Here is a 22,296-nt window from a genome sequence, read left to right on the forward strand (position 1 = left end):
CTTATCCATATTGCATATCGGTGGTTGAGGAAAATAAAACGCATTGTTGAAAAAAATCATAATACTTGCAAAAAATAGAAATAACTTTAAGAATGCAATGAAATGCGGTATATATTTGCTTGATTATGAATATATTTTATTGCTCATTTTTCCATTGCATTTTAATATAATGTTCCTCGTTGATAAAAAAAAACGATCATACGGGTCAGCCACAAGTATCGTTCATCGATCGGTTATCGTGATGCCATTTACGTGCGTGAAATGATAGTGTTGGTGAACATAACTTCCGCTACGGTACGACTCATATTGGGGAACCTGCCCACAAAGTCCTTCATCAAGTGATCCTGGGCAACCGGCTGTCGGTCAAAGGGAAAACCCATCGCACGACGGTCCGGATACAGCTGATCGCGTAGACCACAGTATGAATGTGAATCGTTACAGTTTTCATTCCTACATGAGCATAAGATATTTAAAAAAAACTCAAAAGTTAAAACCGAGTTCATCAATACTGATTCCGTAATGTACTCACTCATTGAATCCGGTGCTTACAGCATCGTCCTTGTAATCAGAAATCATGATAAACAGATCGAACGGTTGACCATCGGGATGTCCCTTAGGCAGCAGCATATGATCGGGCCAGCCACAGTTGCAGAAGCGGAAGCTCTCCGTGCCCGGCATGTTGGAAGCGTCAACTCGCCGGAAGGTCCTTTCGTACGGTATGGTTACGCTTGACTGGTCTGATCGTCGAATGATCCGGTTATCGCCAGGATGTACTTGAAGGAAACGCACGATACGATTACAGCACCATAACAGTATTGCTCAACTTAATGTATACTTACACTTGACGACAAATTTGTCCATCTCCAGCATGTACCGACGCTGCTGGCTCAGTAATAGTTGCTCTCCGTTCGCATCGTAGATCGGGGCGAGGAAAATGCGAACAGTTCCCTTCTTTTGCTCCGCCGTTTCGTTTTGTACCATAATTTGGTACGCAAACGGTGCGTGCTGGATGTGGGTGAACGTTGCCAACACGTTACCTTGCGGTCCGAAATCTAGCCCCGTTCCCAGATCAACTTGCGTCCGTTGCCAGAAGGTTAGCAATCTATTTCTGGCCGCCTTACCGCTCGTAATCTGCACCGTTGCGTCCGAGATGGATACACCTGGGAAGGACAGTTCGTGCGCTTTGTATGGCGAAAGCTTTTGCTTGTGCATATCAAACACATCGTCCACGTGGCCATGGAAACGGTAAAACGTTGGATCACGCATTGCCGTCGTAAAGTCACCCATCACACCGTGTCCCTCGAGGTACAGGTTGTCCGGATCGTGGATAAAGCCGATGAGAACGTGGCCAAGCGAGTGGTAATTACCGTAGTACGGTACGTTGACCGAAAGGATCGAGTTTTCCATAATATTGCCAAGAATATCGATGCCTTTCTTAGGATCCAGAGGAACACGTGTCCCGTCCGCCTGTAATAAACATTAGCTTAGTTTTTCCAAAAGGTACAATGTTTCTTTTTATATTAGCAATACATACTGCCATTGCGAAACCGGACTGAATGGCTTCCTTTATTCTTCCCAGCGATGATTCAAGCTCCAAGATCGTTGCAACAGCGTCATCGTCGGGACGGTTGACATGCTGCAATAATGAGACGTTAACAACATCGTACGGTTCTTTGTCTGCGCGTTTTCTCTGCTAACTTACGCTCAACACCATATTCGCATGTCTGCCAGGGTACGTTCGATTCAGTGCACTGTTCAGCAGCTTCGGGAAGTATGCCTCCGGAATGGGTTCGCGAAGATTCTTCAGCGGTTTCACCGCCGGCAACCGATTGCAGAACCGTTCCACATTGTACCGCGCGACGGTTTGACGGTGCATATAATAGAACAGTTCTCCGCGGCGATCCTTATCGACGACCTCAAGCGGACCTTCCTGTGGGTACACTAGATGCCAATGCCAATGGTGCAGGTTCACTCCAATATCCTCCCGGAAATAGGCCAACCGCTGTTCGGGATCTGTCTCAGAAGCGCTAAAACTAGGTGGCACCTCAATTGCCACGCGTTCACCCTGCTGCACTACAAATCCCTCCTCAACTAGCTTAGGGAACAGTGCCGGATCGACGAACCGTGTGGGAAACATTTCCAGAAAAGAGGGTACCGGTACGTTACCCGTATCCTTTCGATGTACCAACGCTACGGCAAGTGCGTACTGGAACAGGGTTGGATTCAAACGATCGCGGGCGTAAGCCGCCACCGAGAGCATTGCTTGGGGATCGGGCTGTGAGAGCAAATCTCCTACCAGCCGCCCTGCCACCTGCCGTTGAGCCGGATTAAATAGATTAAATTCACCGTGGCGTGGTACATGAGCGGTGTACCCAAAGTCCGGCAGCTCCACTGGCTTGATCGAGATGTGATGCTTGGCTGTCGATCCGTGGTGGGTTTTGATCGAACCAGCTATACGTTGATAGCGTTCGGGAAGATACTCGGAAGGAAGATCCATAAACACTTCTCCGTTGTACTTCGGATAGAACAATGGTTCGGTAGGGCGCGTCATAAGACACAGGAATCCAGTTTGGAGGTCCGACATGTTGTGGTCCGAACGGTTTGATACAAGCAACAATCAAAAACTTTACTTCAGGTTGCAACTTGATGCACTGCCCGGTTCAACTGACTGTCTTAGCGAAAGGCCGTCATATTTATACGTCCCGGACCATGGGTGGGATATGGGCGTCTAAGCTTATGCCAAATGGCACAGATTAGAAAGCAATTAGTAACAGAAATTACAGCGCAAAAGTTGAACAACTTTTTATCGTACTCCATGCTACCGCAAACGAGTGCAATGCACTTCGGAAGCATGAGGCATAGGGCAAAACGATAAGCGAAATGCACATTTTATTTTACAAGATTATCTTTGCTAATGTGTTAATGCTTTAGAAGATACTTCATATTAAGATAAATATTTAGCCGTAATGCAGAAAGATCATTGATTGTCTATATTTTCTTATGATAGTAACCACAGACCTTTCAATCAATCCAACAATTGAACAATTGACAACTAAATTATTAATAAACTGCAAAGTGGGGTGTCCAGCTTACCGAGTTTAACTTCAGGTTAGTGTAAACTAGCTAGAAGAAGAATAACCACGAACAGAAAGATGTGAGGTGGCACGAATATAAAGTCGTGTGCGATTTTGGTTCACTGATTTGCGTAGCTTAAAACAGTGTTGAACAATTATATTTATAGCAGTATAGATTGGAATACCACAACTACACAGTTGTTGTAATTTCATGAGGGAATATGGTATCCGTTAAAATTTCATGTTTGGCGCAATAATAACAATTGTCTCATACACAAATACCAATAGCACACTTCAAAACCTGCTTCAGGTCGATAAAATGTCAATGGAATTTTTGGAAATGATCCTCATAAAATTTGCGTCTGGGAACATTTACTTTGAAATTGGTCCATGCACCTATTACTTACTATCCAACGTATGAAACATAAGTAAAAAAGGGTAGAAATGGCATTCGAATCACGTGCGATATCATGTTTTTGTAGTTGGATTTTTAATTTAATGGCACTAAAAATATTGTATAGTATTTTTGTAGTTGGACCTTACACTACTGTTTAGCTATCCTCTAGCAAAAATCACGCCGGCAACTTAAAAATAAAAGAATCATACATTCAAGTCAACAAAGGCAGGGAAATGTATCAGATCTATTGAAATTCTGCATCATCAAAATGGCCATAAGGCTCGCAATTCGTGATGATTATATTTATAAAATTTAAAGTTATTGTCATTACTTATAATTTTATGTAAATAAACTGCGTTGGTACTTTATGGCCGTGTTAAATAACTTTATATTTGAATATCACTCACAAAAAAAAAACAAAATGGCGTGGCTTGGTATTGACCTAATTTTGGCAACAGCATAGCCCAAAAGTAACATCATCGATATAATGATAAGAACTGTCCAAGAAACCACAAAGTTATCACATTTATGGTATAATGCGTAAGAAAAATTAGGTAATCGTCAAGTTATGGTTACTGCCACTTTACGTGTAGCGTTTGAAAACATTTATGTAAGGGAATTACCCGCTGATTTTACCGGGCACCTTGCCTTAACTAGTGTGTTTTAAACTGCATTAGCTACGCGCCTGATTTTTTTCAATGCGAGGCAAATGCATGTCATCGAGTGTCCGTCCGGTAGATTTTTTTTTCTAACCGTATACAATCTTTCCCCGAGTTCGAGTTAGGCGAATTTTTAATGTTGACAGTTCAGATGTCAGGCCAGTACAGTTTTCTCCATCAATTGTCAAATGAAAAATAATTTGCATTTTTCCAAAAGTTTTTGATCACTAAAAAGACAGAAATAACCGAATTTTCAACACCAACTGCATCAAAGAAGTAATAAATTACATCAATGAACTAAATTAAACAACAAATAATGATTAATTAAGTATATTTTGGCTGTAAAACGTAATATTCGACATACGCGAAAATCCGAGTTACGCGAATGTCCCCGGAACGCATTATTCGCTCTCGAGGAAAGACCGTATATAAACGAAGCACATATACGCATATATTTTCTATCAAACGGCTCGATTTGATATGTTTAATTTCCAAAAAATACACAATCCAAAAATGTAAGGATATGCCATATATTTTTTGAAAAAAAAAAAAAATGAGATTGCGCATCGTTTATTTATACGGTAAAGATACATATTTTATACAATCAGTAAACCAATCGACAATAATGTGTTTGTCATAGTTGTTTTAACTAACGACAGGTTGTAACAAGGGTATACATGGATCAATTGATCGTCCTGGATTAAAATCGTTAGTTATGACCACAGTAGTTTTCATGTGTTTTCACCTACGATCATCAGAGTGTGTTTTATTTGAGTGTACACTAGTGATGTGTTCTTAGGCGCGCAACAACGGCTCCGGAACCGGCTCTAGGACTAACCATCCCCGGAGCAGATTCCGCAACCGCAACTCAACGAGCACCAACCACAACAATACAAAACCAAGCGGTGGGCGGGGGGGGGGGGGGCTGCGGCTTCCATGAGTCGTTGATGATGCGGCGGTGCCTGCACCAGAAATAGTTAAACCTAGAGCCGAGGACTTCCAGAGACATTGTTGCGCTACCAAGAATACATCACTAGCTCATCAATAAACAACTCCGATCGTAAGAAAACACATGTAGTAGAATATGGGGTCTTGATCTAACCGAGATTAGAATCCAGGACGATCAAATTATTATGATTCCCTAACACCTGCAGTTATCAACTATGACAAACACATTATTGTCAAATGATTGGCTGTTTGTGCAATATGCACCATACAAAAAAATTCTACTGGACAATCAATCACATACATTTGCCCCGCATTGAACAAAATCAGGCGCGTAGCTACGCGGTTTAAAACTATTCCGACTTTGTCCTGACTCAGCAGCGAGTGACATCTTGGTTCACCCATATCGCCCATGAAAATGTAACGGTCGTGTAGATATCGAACCTAATCTAAACTTTTTTCGAAAATATTTATACTCGTTCCTGCAATATTGCTATAGAGTGTAGTGAACTTACCTTGATTCGAAATTGCATGATTGCGTGTGGTGTTTAGAGTAACAGCTACTGGTTTTACGCAAACTTTCATATTGAAATCTCCCTTCCGTAAACCCTTCAACACCTTGCCCTCTCCCCTGGCTGGGGCCCCAAAAGTTGGCCGGGGCTTTTTGTTAGTTCTTAGTTTTTGTGCGAAAACACAGGCAAGCCAAATTCAGGAGCGCACACATCGATATCGGAATAGATTCTTGAATGAAATCTCAACCCACTGGAGCACCATTGGAGATACGATCATCCTTTTTTATACAGACAAAAGAGCGTGCTTGGTGTCGGCCAATCATTGCTGTTAATTTCTCCGGCTAAGAACCGCTGTGTTGAGATTGTGTTTCAGGGCGTTTCAATGCATTCGCTTTTCGCAAAAATTGTTTCCGCGTGGTTCGGTGCTCGTGCACCGGCAAAGCAAGGAATCATCGTTTCTCGATCTAACCAATGCTTAGGGTTGGCGGTGATGTAATGGTATCGGTTTGAGCTGTGCGCGTGTGTGCAGCGTTCTGCGCTTCCGACTCGGGTAAAACTTTTGCTAGAATTCGTTAAAAATGGGGAATGCCAGCGCCGCCGTTTGACAGCTCGTGTGCGTGAAACTGCATTAAAAAAAGACAAAAAAGATTTTTTTTCTAAAATTCTATTCTATTTTTCCTCTAAATTTAGGGGGCTTTTACGATAATAACAGCCAAAAAAGCCAGCCAGACGATGCTGCTCTGTACAGCCTTCCATCTCTCTCTCTTCCTCCCTAAACTTTATTTTACCCATTGAATGAATCAATCTATCACACTCCAATTGTCCTTCTCCCCCTCCCCTCTCCTTTAAAGTTCTCTAGTTCTATATTTAGATCTCCACTTCCATCGACGGCGTGTCGATGTGACCGATGATGTATGAGTGTCGTCGTGTGTGTTGTCGATTTGGTCCGAAGGAAAAACTTTTTTTACACACCAATTTGGTGTGCCGGCGTTCCGATTGGACCATTGCGACTTTGAACAGAGCGAGCAGTTATTACAACCTTTTGTATTGTGTTGTTCGTAGGCTGCGCGCCCAAATTTTCAGAGTGTATGTGATTGTGTGGGGGTGGAGGAGTGGGAAACAGAGACAAATTTCGTTGTTCATAGCGGAACTATGAACTACGCTGTTAGCCAAGCGTGCCATTGCTTAAGATGTCTTAAGTTCATGTTATAACTCATTACAACTTGTTTATCAAAAGCCGATTTCAAACTCGTAAATATTGGCCATCTATTTCCTCAATTATGAGTTTCGCTGGAAATAAGTGTAAACAAAACTATTTTTGAAGCGTTTTAAAAAGGGTCGAAAAAGACGTTGTTTTTTGGGCTATGGGGCAAGAGTGCCACCTTATTAAAATAAACGTATTTCTTAGACGATTGGAGATTTTTACATGTGTGGTACTAATGAATGTATCTCTACATATCACGAGAGCATACATATCTTGAGTCACCCATTAACCCTTTTTGACCACAAACTGTACCGCAATATGGAAGTTACAGGTCAGTTTTCCGAGGTAGAATCCGCTCATAATAGCGCACTACACCGCTGCACGCTACAACAATGTTTACATTTTTGACAGCTCTCGCCTATGAAATATGGTGGCATACTTACCCCAAATAGAGGTGGCTCTTTTTACCCAAAGATGTAACTTTTTGAAATTTGATTTTTTAGCGAAAAATAGATTTTTTTTTCAACTAACCCTACAAAAAATGTCACGTTTTCTCAGCTTTACGTTGGTATTTATAAATATGTTCTCGATTGATTGTTCCTATGTTTTTTTTAAGCTTAGTTGTTTTGATTAAAAAACTTTAATTTTCTGGCTCTGGTTGAGCTGGTCTCGTAGTACAGTCGTCTACTCGTACGACTAAACAACATGCCCGACATGGGTTCGATCCCCAAATAGACCGTGCCGCCATACGTAGGATTGACTATCCTGCTATGGGGGGAAGTCAATTAGTCACTGAAAGCCAAAGCCCACTAGTGGTACAGGCAGGCCTTGACCGACAACGGTTGTTGAGCCAAAGAAGAAGAAGAAAAAGAAGATTTTTTTGGTCAATTTTGATACTTAACATAAAACAGTTCATAACAATGGAAAAATCGATTAATCTATATGAAATTCGGCACAGTACACCTAGTCATTGGAACCCTATCTGTATAGCTATCTGTTATATCATTGCCATTGGAACCCTATCTGTGTATTGGTAACTATCTGTATACACAATTTGTTATTTAACTAAAGTTTTTTAATGGAAAAAAGCTTGGTGGCACTCTTCTCTTGCCCCTATGGCATACTTGCCCAAAATTCCGCTTAATTCTCAGTTCAAAGGTTGAACTGCGAATACATAACATGGTAAGAATATACTCTAGCGCTCGCGCATGAGCAAGTGAGGTATAGAAGATAGAGAAAGATCTACAGGCTTTCTACTGTTATCCAATTGGGCACTCGGAGCTGTGGAACAAGATCCTCAAATTGTTGAAGGTGGGCGGGCAATGATATCCCTTCCTTAAACTTAAAACGAACAATCTGGTTCTTTAAAACTATTTGCCTTCCGGAGGACTTCGTGACGAATGTATTCTTCAGAGCTTCCTATATTTCCTTCGTAGTGGATTTTTCTCGAATACATCCCACATATTCGTCTAAGATGAAGCTCACCAGCAGATACATTGCCTTGGCATCCATTTCCTCGAACATGGGCACTTCTCTGCTACTGCTGGAACATCCTTTATCTTTTTTAACTACTAAGATCTATCTTTGCATTTTGCCAATAACACACGATTGCTAGATCTACAACAGAATCAATGTATACAGAGGAGCTTTGAAAACGGTTCAGTGCCTTACAGTGGAGTAGAAAATTGATTATTTGAAGATTGGCTCAATTATACTATCTAGTAAAGAGAAAAATTGAGTCTTGTAAGCCTACATCAGCCCGCTATAAGCGTTGATGGTGTCCATAACAAGAAGAATTTATATTTGCTTCTTGATTTTATTCATCCAATTTAAGTGGCTAGAGAAGTTTTTCCTAGATAGATTACTTTTCCATGTAGAAAGACGATATTTACGTCAAATTATTTCAACTTTTTTTCAACAACCCCCCATATGAATTGATCAATGAATAATCTTTCATAATGTTATTGATTGTTGCTAGCATTCTTTTAGTGGATTTGGTAAGATAGGTGTGTTAAATTTGGTAATTATAATACCGGGTGTTGCAATGTTGGAATTATAGCCAGTGATCTCCTATTATCGATAAAGCGTATGGCGTACTGATACTGCAATACAATTGGTTTCTCTTAATATCATTCAAATGAAAAAAAAATACTTAAACATAAAATCAAATAAAATCCATTTATTATGTTCTATTGCCAGTACACTTTCAATTTCGTTCGCCTGAAAAGTCACTACCATGTGACATTTTGTTAATCCATACTCCACATAGAAATAATCAAGTTCTCTCCACAACCGTATTGGTGAAGCGAATCGTTATCGTCGCGACACGCATGTTCTGATAAGGCGCAACGAAATCCTGGAACGATCGAACCGTGTTCGCTACACGACGATCCAACGGAAAGCCCATGTTGCGTGCATCTGGATACGTACGATCCCTCAAACCACAGAACGAGTGTGCATCATTGCAATCCGTGCGTCTAGAACGATCAAAGGCAGATTAGTCATCTGTGCCAAACCCGCAATCATAGTCCGCTTCCTGTACGCTAGCACTACTCACTCATCAAACAATGGATTCACCCGGTCCTGCTCATGATCGGACAGCATCGCGAAAAGATCGTACTCCACACCGAACTGATCGCCTTTCGGCACAAGCATGTGCGATGGCCATCCACAGCCGCAGAAGCGGAAATTTGCATCACCAATGTTTGTGTTAGCCACGTTGCGGAAGGTGCGTTCGTATGGGATGGTAACACTCGAGTTTGCCGATCGTCGAATGATGTTGTTAATGCCAGGTGTTACTGTAATAGAAGGGAGGGAAAATCAATGTTTGACGAATCAAATTGCGAGAAGAAAACGCTTATCGCTTTTGCTTACAATTCACACGGAATGTATCCATCTCGATAGCCAGCCGTCGTTGCTCTTCAAACGTCAACGATTGTCCTCGTTCATTACGCTTCGGTGCCAGAAAGATGCGCAGTGTCGCAGGCTTGGCCGTACCAGAATAGGCAACCTGCAGCCGATAGTTGAATGCGGCGTGCTGTAGATGAGTGAAAGTTACGAACACGCTGCCCTCTGCGCCGAAGTCTATACCAGCACCCAGATCGAACTGCGAACGTTGCCAGAACGTTAGCAACGTGTTCTTGACCGAATCGCGCCGATCTAGCTCCGTTTCCAGGCTCAGCAAGTTAACGCCCGGGTTTCTCAATTCGGCCGGCCCGTACGGTGCGAACCGTTGCTTGTGGCGCTGGAAAATGCTGTCGACGAAGGTGTGCCAGCGGTAGAAGACGGGATCACGCATTGCCGTCGTCACATCACCCATCACACCGAAGCTCTCAAGAAAATCTTCCCTCGGATCGTGCACGAGCGAAAGCAATACGTGCCCACTGTTGTGCGTATCGCCGTACAGCTGACGGTTCACGGATATGGTCGAGCTTTCAACGATATTGCCCAATATATCGATGCCGCGGAAGTTGTCCAACTGTGTGCGCTGTCCGCTTGGCTGCAAAAAAAAAGATCGTAGGATAAGACCGTTGCTATACGGACACTCTCCACACGTGCTTACCGCAACCACAACACCTTCGTCAATCGCTGCAATAATGCGCTGAAGCTGACGTTCTACTTCCGAAATGATCACACGCAGCCCATCATTCGGGCGTATAACGTCCTCCAGCGTCATGTTGGCATAGCGCGCAGGATACGTACGATTGTTGGCACTGCGCAGAATCTTCGGATAGTAGGGCTCGGGGATGGGCGTCCGCAGATTGTCTAGTGGAGTCACACGCCCCAAACCTTGGCTGTAACGTTCGACCTGATAGCGGGCAATCATCTGTTGGTGCATGTAGTAGAACAGCTCACCCCGGCGATCCTTCCGCACAATCCGTTCCGGCCCTTCTGCCGGGTACACCAGATGCCAATGCCAGTGATGGAGATTCACGCCAATGTCCTCCCGGAAGTACGCCAACCGCTGCTCGGTCACACGATCCGATGCCGTGTAGTTCAGCGGAATGTCAATCGACATCTGGGCGGAAGCAAGCAAAACACCCGAAACCACATCTCAATTACCAACACCATAGAATAAATGCGAGAGCAACTCATACCCGATTCGGTTGCAACACGGCACGGCCTTCCTCGCGAATTTGAGGAAACGCTGCTGGGTCTATAAACTGATCCGGGAAAAGGTGCAAAAATGAAGGCACGGGAACATCACTCGTATCGCTTCGATGCAGCAAAGCACTTGCCAGTGCATACTGAAAGAGTGGACCGTTCAGTCGGTCCCTGGCGTAAGCAGCGACATCCCCCAGTGTATCGGCGTCCGGTTGATCCAGGAACAGCTTGATCAAACGTCCAGCGATAACGCGATGCTCCGGGATGAAGAGAGAGAACGCTCCGCGTCGTGGTACGGCTTCGGCAAACTTTATGTCCGGATCGGGGATATTGTTGAGCGATACCCGATTCATGGTCGGTGTGTCTGCACTCGTACCGGCCGGTGCAGCCGCCGCTGCACTGAACCTATTGATCAGGTTTTGCCCGATCGGGCGATAACGATCGGTGAAGAACTTCTCCGGCAGGTCGTAAAACAGTTGGCCATCGCTTTTCGGTAGAAACAGCGGTTCGTACGGATGCTGTAACAGGCCACGAAACTTGTCCCGAATGTTGGTAGCCATTGTTCACAAAGAAGGTTTTTTTTTGCTTTTACCACGATCCGCACACCGATCTGTCACGCTTGGGGGGAAAGTTTGAATGATACTGCTCATGTCTCTAATTTTGTTCCCTTTTTTATATCCATTGCCGAAAATTAAGTTCCAAATTTGGACAGTTGCGCAAACCCTCTTAACCACAATAGGTTATGATAAGGCTTAGCTAATTAGGCTAATTGTAACCATTCTTAGCAAGTGATGACAGTATATAAGGAAGCTCCACTCTTTACTGTGGTTGTGTGCCACCGATAGCCAACAAGGTCATTCCAGTACTACTTCATCTAAGATATGTAGATGTTGGCAAATAAAAAATAATAATTCCATTTAAAATATGTTTTTGTAATTGTGATCATTATTATGTTTGTTATTATTATTAGTTTTATTATTATTATTATTATTATTATTATTATTATTATTATTATTATTATTATTATTATTACTACTATTATTATTATTATTATTATTTTAATTTTTATTGTTAGTTTAATTATTCTTATTAGATTCATTGTTATTATTATTGTTATTATTATTTGTGGTGTTATTATTATTGTTTGTACTACTTTTATAATTATTTAAAATTTTATCGTTACTTTTACTGTTATTATTATGTCATTAAAAATTTATTCCTCAAGTTTTCAAAATAACAAATATAAAAACTAATCTAAAAACTAAACAGATACTACTTAAAGTTAATCCAATGTCCAACGTTGAGCGCTTTGCGCACGGCTCTGATCAATCAGTAGAGGACAAATAACAGTAGGAAGGCTAAAAATTTGACTAAGGATTATTAGATTTGACCAAATACTTCGGGAATAAAAAAAGGTTCAAAATACAGTTCAAAATTGAGAAAGATTGAAGCCAAAGTAAAGGGAAGTTTGATTGTACACAATACTACTCACGGGCAAATAAAGGAAGTTACCTTTATGCAAAACGCAATATGGTGCATAGAAAGAGATTTGAGTAAGCATGCGTTACATTTGACAGCAATCCACTGATAAAGCTTGTTTGCGCAACCGAACAACGATCTGAACATTCAGTAGGCGACATCGGACAGAGTAAGTAGGATGAGGAGCGAGAGTGCGACCTAGTAACCTCTAGTGGCAGTGCGTATAAAATTTCTCTGTAATCCAAGCATCACTAGTAGGATACCACACGAAGCTAGCATGACGTCGTTATTCGGATGGCTGTAGAAAAAGAGCAGATAATTTGATTCCATGAACATCCTTTAAAAGATAATTATTTAAGCTTACTTGCGAAAATAAATCTACCAGCTTGCGATCTGCTTTCTGTTAATTATCCGGAATTATTGCCATGTGGGACGAAGACATAGGTGTAGGCATGTTTTAAGGTCTACCTTCAATTTTAATCAATTCCTCTTAAGTTATCTCGACAAAATTAATGGAGTAGAACCTTTATAAATAATGTGAATAATGTGAAATAATATTTTCCTCGTGATGATTGCAAAGAAGCTTCACGACAAGAAGGGCCCCAAGGTCCGGAACGACACGTACTCAATTTAGTATAACTGCGTTTAGTTTGTAGTTGAAAACGATGGCGTTAGGAAAGCGAAATAAGTAAAAACAGATACTTTTTCAGTGGATGAAAAGAGAAAGTTGTAATGACAACATTGAGAGAAAAAATCAATCAATGTGTTAATTAGTTATACCATGTGAAATATAGCAAAGAGTACAATAACAAACATTTTGTTTGTGTCGTTACTTTAAGCGTTGGTTTGTGCAGACATAAAGACCCATAATATGATAGATAGCCTGTATTCCTATTCATATTTTGTTATACTGTGCAAACTCAATGTAAATATAAATCAATGATTAGTTTGTTTTCAATATAGCTTGGCGCATCTCTTTGCATTAAGAAGATGATCAAACAAAGATCACGAAGCATCTATTCACTCTAGTGCTTTAAGTGACCTCCGCACAGTTCCTATCTTTTTACCGCAATCTGTTCTAAGCTTTGATGATGATCTTATGTATGTAAGAATATGTAATTACAACGCGAGCAGTATAAATTATCCCAGCTTACTTACTTACTTACTTACTCACTTACCATCAGCTACAATAGCATTTCCGTCAGGGTCTCCTACAGAAGCTAATTGATTTTACTAGACCAGTACTCTCCAACCTTTTTGTTACCACAGTTAGTACCACCGTTGAGTCTTTCATATTCGATTCCACTAGGATTGAGCAGGATAATCTCTCAGCGTTGCATACATTTCTGAATCTCAGGCTGCTTAAAATCATCAAATAAAACCGTGAGTATCATTACTAATTGTAATTATTTAATTTTAAAACTTCATTTCCCGATTGGTTTAGCGTACGTATTTGGTACATATTTAAAATGGTGGACTGAAATGTAACCCCTTGATTAACAATGGTCAGCACTTCTAAAACAAAAAGTTTAATGGTACATAATTAATCTGTAACATTTCGGCACCACAATCCAGGAGCATTATTGTGTCATGTAGCGAACAATGTAGCAGTGCGCTTTGATACTTTGGATAATGTAGGTACAGTTCCATTGATAAAGAAAAGTTCATTCGCTGTGTTGAGTGTGGTGAAGAATGGAACCACTCAACCACACCGCTGACCTTGAGAGAGCTATGCCGGATGCCTAACAATGGAATCGTTCTTTATCATTAGCTGTCATCTACAGCTGGAACTTGCAAGATACTCGAGCATTTACTGACCGACGGTATGAAGTTGATATTGCGGTTTTAGCTGTGCGGGCGAAGTGGGTTTCTTTTTCACACATCTGAACTGTTCATACTTGGGAGAGATTAAAGGGTAAAGTGTGAGAAATAAACAGAACGAAAGACTCTTTACCCGTTTAAAGATGCTGTAAATATGTAGAAGATATGAGTTTACACAGAGCATATCCGGATTTTAAGAGAGCAATATCAAAATGCCACTAAATTAACGCAACAAAATATGAATATAAGCTGAATTGGTATTATAAAAATGAGAACATCTTACTTCTGTCCAATAAGTACAATTCTAAAAAAAGTACCTTGATTAAACTAAACCAACGAGTTTAGAGTGGTCTTTCTGGCACTTGTGATTATAAAAAAAAAACTAAGGAGTCAAGCAGTTATAATATTCCAAAGACATTATTTAAATAAGTTTTAAATTATATGTACGTGAACAAGAGCGCATTTATACAGCATTTCATTGTACCAAATGATAACAAATTACAAGCAATTACCATTATTTAAATTTATATATCGTGTTTCCTCTAACATTAACCACTCAAACTATGATAAGCACGTAACTCATGTTAAGCACATACTAAACAAACATGTTTAACATGCCAGTGAGGCTAACATGTAGTGTAACAATTGCAGTTCTTCTAAATTTAAAAACGCCCGTTGATGCATACAGTTATATTAGACGCACTCTACGAGATTTTAATAATTTTCTTATTTTTCTACTTGATGTAACATAGTTTTAGTTTTAATCATTTCGTGAATTTTGTGAAGCAGCGTGAATAGGAAAAATAATATATCTTAAAGCTGAAATACTTTTAAGAAGAAGCAATGCCAAATAAATTATGTCAAAGATCCTGAAACAAGTCTGGAATGCCAGAATAAGGCATATAAATTATTATATTGGTGATATATTTGTTAAAAAAAATGCCCTTTTAGTTGAATGTCAAAAACCACTTTAAAAGGTACAAAAACTATAATCTTCAGTTAGAATAAGATCAAACATATATCAAATGTATAATCAAATATATTTTGTGGCTAAAACTTACGACTACAATCGAAATTATACAAAATTCGCTATAATTTCACTGAAAACCTTGAAATTCGATATACTCGAGTATTCGAGATACGCGATTGCCTCCTGGCCGCATTAATCGCGTATATCGGGGAATACCTGCGCATATGCACAAAAATGGTTTACAATTTTAGAGAATTTTTAATTTTACATAATATTTTGAAAGTTAACAATAATTTAAAAATGTATAATTATATCATTCTGAAGGATACAATTAGTTTATTAGGCATTAAAGTTCTAAGTGTTCCACGTTGCGTTGTGTTTATCCGTTCTTCTGTAACATAAAATATGCATAACTTGCATGAAAAAAGTTCAGTTATTTTATTTTCGAGTAAAATCGTTTGCAAATAGAGTATAAGTGTAGTGCGTTTAGTCAATAATTTCAGGAGAACTTTAAGCACGCGCTATGACCGTATTGGTGAACCGTATCTTCACCGGAGTGACCAACATGTTGACGTAAGGTTTGGTAAAATCTAGCAAACTGCCAATCGTTCCTGGCGTGAAGCGATCGAACGGATAGCCCATGCTACGTGAATCCGGATAGCGTCGATCACGCAGACCACAGAATGAGTGAGCATCGTTACAGTTAACATTCCTAGCGTGGAGTAAAAGAAAATTGATTGATAAGAGTGTCCTTTTTTATAGCGCTTAGCCTTCCCATCGCCCCATTTGCACTTACTCGTCGAAATCCTCAACGCGATCCTGTGCAAAATCGGACACCATAACGAAAAAGTCATACTCAATACCGTCGGGAGAACCTTTCGGCAGAAGCATATGGTTCGGCCAACCACAGTTACAGAACTGGAAGGCTTCATTCTGTGTCAGCGATGAGGCAGCCACATTTCGGAACGTTCGCTCGTACGGGATCGATACGCTCGATTGATCCGATCGTCGCACGATCGTGTTAGCACCGGCATTAACTGCAAAATAGATGTGGAACGTTTTATTAACCACAAACAATGCCTCACCGAGATCGTTCAGCAGAACACATACGTGTGACGGTAAACTTGTCCAACTCCACCATCAAACGGCGCTGCTCGCGGAATGGCAACGTTTGGCCACGTTCGTTTGTTTTCGGTCCGAAGAATATGCGTACCGTGCCGCGTCTAGTGTCCCCGGCACGATTGTTCACCCGTATGCGGTAGCTGTACGGTGCGTGCTGAATGTGCGTGAACGTCGCAAACAGATTGCCCTCCGGGCCGAAGTCGAGCCCGGTGCCGAGATTTACCTGCGATCTTTGCCAGAACGTTAGCAGAATGTTGACGGGTGCGTTCGCTTTGTTCAGTTGAATTTCGAAGCTATCCACCGCCACATCGTTAAATGCTAGCTGTAAGCAGAAAAAGAAAACCGTTAGTAGGAAGTAATACAGCGATCAGTACAGTACCTCCTGTCCCGTGTACGCCGGAAGCCGTTGCTTGTGACGGACGAAAATGTCATCGATGTGCTGATGCCAACGATAAAACACCGGATCGCGCATGGCCGTCGTGTTGTCTCCGACCACTCCGAAACCCTCCAGGAACGAGTTGTCCGGATCGTGTATGTAGCCAAGGATGTTGTGCCCGTTGTTGTGAAGATCTCCGTAGTACTGCGGATTCACCGACAGGGTGCTCGCTTCCACAATGTTCCCCAGCAAATCGATCCCGCTGTCATTGTCCAATGGAACACGCTGATTGCTCGACTGTTGTGGAGGAATGGTGTGTGTCGTTCAGAATATAGATAACTATTTCCAGCACTCGCTTACTTACCGATTGAGCGAAGCCGTTATCAATTGCTTCAAAAATCCTAGTCGTCCATAGCTCCATATCAGCGATCGATACTATTACACCATCCTCAACTCGTTTAAGATCCTGTGGGAGAACGGAAAATAGTCTATAAGCAGCGATCAGCTCAACAAGATCACTTGTCACGGCAACCTACACTCAACGTTTCGTTGGGATGCCGAGCTGGATACGAACGTCCATCGGAGCTGCGCGTTATCTTGGGAAAGTACGCCTCGGGGATGGCTTCGCGGAAATTTCGGAACGCAACCACCCGCGGCATTCCGTTTGCAAACCGCTCAATGTTGTAGCGAGCCATCGTTTGCTGGTGCATGTAGTAGAACAGCTCACCCCGGCGATCCTTGCGCACGATACGATCCGGCCCGCGGGCCGGATACACCAAATGCCAGTGCCAGTGGTGCAGGTTCACACCGATGTCCTCCCGCCAGTAGGCCAACCGCTGCTCGTCCACCCTGTCCGAGGCGGTAAAGTTCATCGGGATTTCGATTGCACGGCGATCACCCTGGTCCACAAGTGTGCCCTCTTCGCGCAGCTGCGGAAACACAGCCGGATCAACGTACCGATCGGGGAACAGCTCCAAAAAGCTCGGAATCTCGACATCGCGCGTATCGGTACGATGCATCAGCGCGACCGAGAGCGCGTACTGGAACAGCGGACCATTGACACGATCCCGCACAAACACAGCCATTGCCGTCAGTGCGTCCGGGTTCGATTGTTCGAGAAACAGCTCGATCAGTTGACTGGCCACGCGCTGATGCGATGGATGGAAAATCGAAAATCCACCCCGACGGCTAACGGCATCCGCGTACGCCAGATCCGGTGCCGTAATGTTTGGCAGTGGAATGCGCGTTTGAGCGTTCGTGCCGAACCGATTCTGCAGCGCTGCGCCGAACGGGCGATAGTGATCGGTTAGGTAAGTGTCCGGTACATCGAAGTACAGCTGGCCATTGTTTTTCGGCACGAAGGTCGGCTCGTACGGGCGCTGCAGCAGCCCACGAAAGCGTGTATTAATATCCGTCATGCTGAAAAACGGTAGGGAGAGAGCACACAACCGCGAACACTAAATTCACACGATCAACTGTAACGTCTGCAGTTGCGCACTGTAGACTGCTAAGCAGAACAACACAGCCGCATGCTTTTATGCTAAATTCTTTCCCCTCATCCCGGGTCGGTAAACTTTTGCAACCCATTGCAACGATAACTGCACACACCGCAAGTGTGGACTAGAATAACAAAACCTCGTTTATCGTGGTTATACGCCGGCCAACAAACGGGATGTTTGTTTGTCTTGAAAAGAGTAGGTCAGAAGTAGAAGAAGGAAAGAAGGATCTGTAAGAAAATGAGCTGATAGCGATGATGCAATGCAATGTGAAAAACGATTACGATAACTCGGTACACTAGAACGGGACAGTAAAGAAGCCGTTCTAAATTGAGTAAAAAAATCGCGACACAGTTTTATTAGTTTCCTCATCTATTGCATTCCACTTTCGGACACCAAAAAAGAGTGAAAATGTGATCGAAGAGTGAAGCATGGTAGTTATTTTGTCTTAGTCTTAATTCCAGACACCTTCACACCATCTCATTTAGTGCCAATCTCGACTGTTGCTGCTGTAGATAATAGTGTTGGGTCATAGGATTCATTTCACGATCTGGCCGGGAGTCGGATGCAAGCCAGGTATTGAACCTACCTTGCCTCAACCTACCTAGGTATTGAACCTACTGACGCGAACTCGCTGCACCATCGGGTCGGAGTCGCGTATGCTTTCTTGCACTTACCGGAGTTGTTACCCCTACTGAACCTACTTGTACTTGTACTTGATAGGTTCGGGTCGACCCACCCATAATAGTATAGCTTAAGTATGCATTATAAGTCAAATTATAGCGTGTGTCTAGTCTAGTCTAGTCCCTCAATTGTGCACCCGTTCTAAAACACAAAATGTTTGATTTGTTCCACGACAGTTTCAGTAGTTCAGAACACAGCTTATCGTTATACTGGTTACTTCAATGTCCAGAGCAAGTAAGTACACTTCAAGAAATGAGGACGGGTATCTTATTTCATGGCTAAAATCCTATCATGATCTTGATCATGGGTTTGCGGCATTGATCGATCGAGGATCAGTGGATCGATCGAACTCTCTTTAAAACAGTATTCTAGAATTCATCGTTTGAGCCTACGATCCTTATTTTTCTTCTTGTTTACAAAGATAAGAACTCAATAAGAATTAGCTCCAAACGATCAATATAGCTTCCTTATGAAATGTCGGACATTCTACAATTGAGAATCACACATACGAAGTAAGACTGCCCAAAATAGACTACTACAACGCAAATTCACAAAGTGGACCTGGCTCCCCAATCCATGAGTGAACTATATCAACATTGAGCGGAATAAGAACGCTGATTTTGTTTCATGAAAATGGTGAAAAATAATCCCGAAGTTGCGATCATGATCAAGTTTATGTGCATTATTATGTATTGTCATTTTCGTTTGAATATATTCCTTTGTATAATGTTGCACTTATAAAGTTGATATAAGAAAAGAAAACAAAATCATGTCATCATCCGGTTTGATTACGTGCGTGCAATAACGGTGTTAGTGAAACGGATGGAAACGGGCGTAGTGGCCATATTTCTATACGGGCGCGCGAATTCCTGCAAGCTTCCCACGGAATTTGGCGTGAAGCGATCGAACGGATAGCCCATGCTTCGAGCATCCGGATAGCGACGATCGCGTAAACCGCAAAACATGTGCGCATCGTTACAGTTGTCATTCCTTGAGAATAGAAGTAACACAAAGAAATGGCTAAATTTGCAAAAAAGAAAACCCCAACACCACCAGCCTGGAACCCAAACTTACTCATTAAATTCCTCCACCCGGTCCTGATTGTAGTTGGAAATCATAACAAAAAAGTCATACTCCAAACCGCTGGCAGATCCCTTCGGCAGGAGCATATGGGATGGCCAGCCGCAGTTGCAAAACTGGAACACCTCCATGCCCGGCTGGCTCGAGGCGGCTATATTGCGGAACGTTCGTTCGTACGGAATGGTCAGGTTCGATTCGTCCGAACGTCTTACGATGGAGTTTTGCCCAGGACGCACTAGACAGAAGTACGATAGTTTAATTTAGACACCCTTGCGACAGCCCAGTTGGCAAAGTAAGCTTACAGTTCACGGTAAATTTGTCCAGCTCCACCATGTGACGGCGCTGGTCACGGAAAGGCAGGACCTGTCCACGATCGTTCACCTTCGGCCCAAGGAACAGACGGACGGTACCGCGTCGCATGCTGCCCCCGTTATTGGTCGCTTGGATACGATAGCTAAACGGCGCGTGCTGAATGTGTGTGAACGTCACGAACAGGTTACCTTCCGGCACAAAATCTATCCCCGTGCCGAGATCGAACTGTGATCGCTGCCAAAAGGTGAGAAGCACATTCTTTGGCGCGTTCGCTTTGTTTAACTGCACGTCGAAAGAATCCACCGTGATGTCGTTGAATGAAAGCTACAATGAAGAGTGGTGCAGTTCACATTAACTCTTGATTGAACGGGCTTAAGCTTTACCATGGTATGCTACTCACTTCCGAGCTTGTGTAGGCCGGCAGTCGCTGCTTGTGCCGTACGAAAATGTCATCAATGTGCTGATGCCAGCGGTAGAACAAAGGATCCCGCATCGTGGTAGTTAAATCGCCCATAACGCCGACGCCTTCCAGATAGGAATTGTCAGGATCGTGAATGTAGCCCAGCATGACATGCCCGTTCTGGTGGTAGTCACCGTAATAGTTAAAGTTGATTGAATTGGTGCTCGCTTCTAGCATGTCGCCAATTAAATCGATTCCCTTCTCGTTGTCCAGCGGAACACGATCGCCATTCGTCTAAAAGCAGAGAAAAATAAACAAGCAATTTAAACAAAGCATGTACCGTGTAAACTGTTTTATCTTACCGCTTGAGCGTATCCATTATCAATGGCTTCAAATATACGCTTGATAGAAACATCCATATCCGCCAAACGAATCGTCGATTCATCCTCAACGCGGTTAACATCCTACAAAAGAAAGTTTCTTCATTTTTCTACACCCAAAACCATCAAACGTTGTACAAAGCATGCACATACCTTCATCACCTGATTCGGATAGCGACAGGAGAACGCTCTCCCGTCAGAACTTCGCACGATCTTCGGAAAGTAAGCTTCCGGGATGCTTTCCCTCAGCTGGCTGAACGATAGCGTGCGCGCCAATCCGTTCGCAAACCGCTCAATGTTGTACCGTGCGATCGTTTGCTGGTGCATATGGTAGAACAGCTCACCCCGGCGATCTTTCCGCACAACCCGATCCGGACCAGTGGACGGGTACACCAGATGCCAGTGCCAGTGATGCAGGCTGAGGCCAATATCTTCCCTCCAGTAAGCCACGCGCTGCTCATCGACCCGATCCGACGCCGTGTAGTTGGACGGTATGTCGATTGCCCGTCGGCTACCCCGATCGAGCAGGTTGCTTTCCTCGCGCAGCTGCGGAAACACGGCCGGATCGACGAACCGGTCCGGGAACAGTTCCAGAAAGCTCGGTATCTCCACATCACGCGTATCGTCCCGGTGAATGAGCGCGATCGCTAGTGCGTACTGAAACATGGGCGCATTGACACGATCGCGCACGTACGCCGCCACTGCACCGAGCGTGGTCGGGTTGGGTTGATCGAGAAAGAGCTGTATTAGCTGGCCAGCGGCCCGCCTGTGCGCTGTGTTAAACACCGAAAACACACCCCGTCGGCTGACCACATCGGCAAAGGACAGATCCGGCGGGCTAAGGTTTGGAAATGGTACGCGCGTTTCCGCATTAATGCCGAACCGGTTCTGTATCGATGGTCCGTATGGGCGGTACTGGTCCGTTAGGTACGCATCGGGCAGATCGTAGTACAGCTTCCCGTCCACCTTCGGCACAAACGTCGGTTCGTACGGTTTTTGCATCAAGCCGCGGAACAGCGTATTGTTATCAGTCATCGTTCGCAGCGGTCGCAGGGATTGCTTAGCACTTGGCACACTTCTAAACCTCTGGCACAAACTGACCCACTGCACTGATTGGAGCGCCTTTTATACCAGGTTAGAAATGCATCATTAAGCTCGTGAAGACTATCAATCCCTGTGGTTTGTGGTCTCTACTAGTCGAAGGCCAGGTCGCAGTTGTTTTTATCTACATGTGAGCGCTATTTGTGATGTGTGTGGTAACAGCTTCATCTAAACGTCGTT

General features: G+C 43.1%; 2 protein-coding genes across 2 annotated transcripts; both read right to left on the minus strand.

Annotated features, from left to right (window-relative positions):
- Positions 1-112: 112 nt before the first annotated feature.
- On the minus strand, positions 113-22,270 carry LOC120947482 (uncharacterized). Its single transcript, XM_049611136.1, has 23 exons — positions 21,169-22,270; positions 20,998-21,099; positions 20,636-20,929; positions 20,226-20,559; positions 19,918-20,158; positions 19,636-19,833; positions 17,200-18,082; positions 17,028-17,129; positions 16,667-16,960; positions 16,276-16,609; positions 15,962-16,202; positions 15,694-15,877; positions 10,889-11,458; positions 10,354-10,809; positions 9,666-10,290; positions 9,349-9,589; positions 9,073-9,268; positions 3,094-3,123; positions 1,703-2,611; positions 1,535-1,636; positions 840-1,467; positions 530-773; positions 113-450 (listed from the first exon to the last, which is right to left on the minus strand). The coding sequence occupies exons 1-23, from the start codon at positions 22,048-22,050 to the stop codon at positions 249-251; spliced, it is 8,292 nt and encodes a 2,763-aa protein (XP_049467093.1). The 5' UTR covers positions 22,051-22,270; the 3' UTR covers positions 113-248.
- LOC120961327 (phenoloxidase 8-like) lies at positions 15,190-19,631 on the minus strand. Its single transcript, XM_040385035.2, has 6 exons — positions 17,200-19,631; positions 17,028-17,129; positions 16,667-16,960; positions 16,276-16,609; positions 15,962-16,202; positions 15,190-15,877 (listed from the first exon to the last, which is right to left on the minus strand). The coding sequence occupies exons 1-6, from the start codon at positions 18,079-18,081 to the stop codon at positions 15,676-15,678; spliced, it is 2,055 nt and encodes a 684-aa protein (XP_040240969.2). The 5' UTR covers positions 18,082-19,631; the 3' UTR covers positions 15,190-15,675.
- Positions 22,271-22,296: the final 26 nt, after the last annotated feature.

The sequence above is a fragment of the Anopheles coluzzii genome, chromosome 2 (assembly GCF_943734685.1).
Source record: "Anopheles coluzzii chromosome 2, AcolN3, whole genome shotgun sequence".
NCBI classification, from domain to species: Eukaryota; Metazoa; Arthropoda; class Insecta; order Diptera; family Culicidae; genus Anopheles; species Anopheles coluzzii.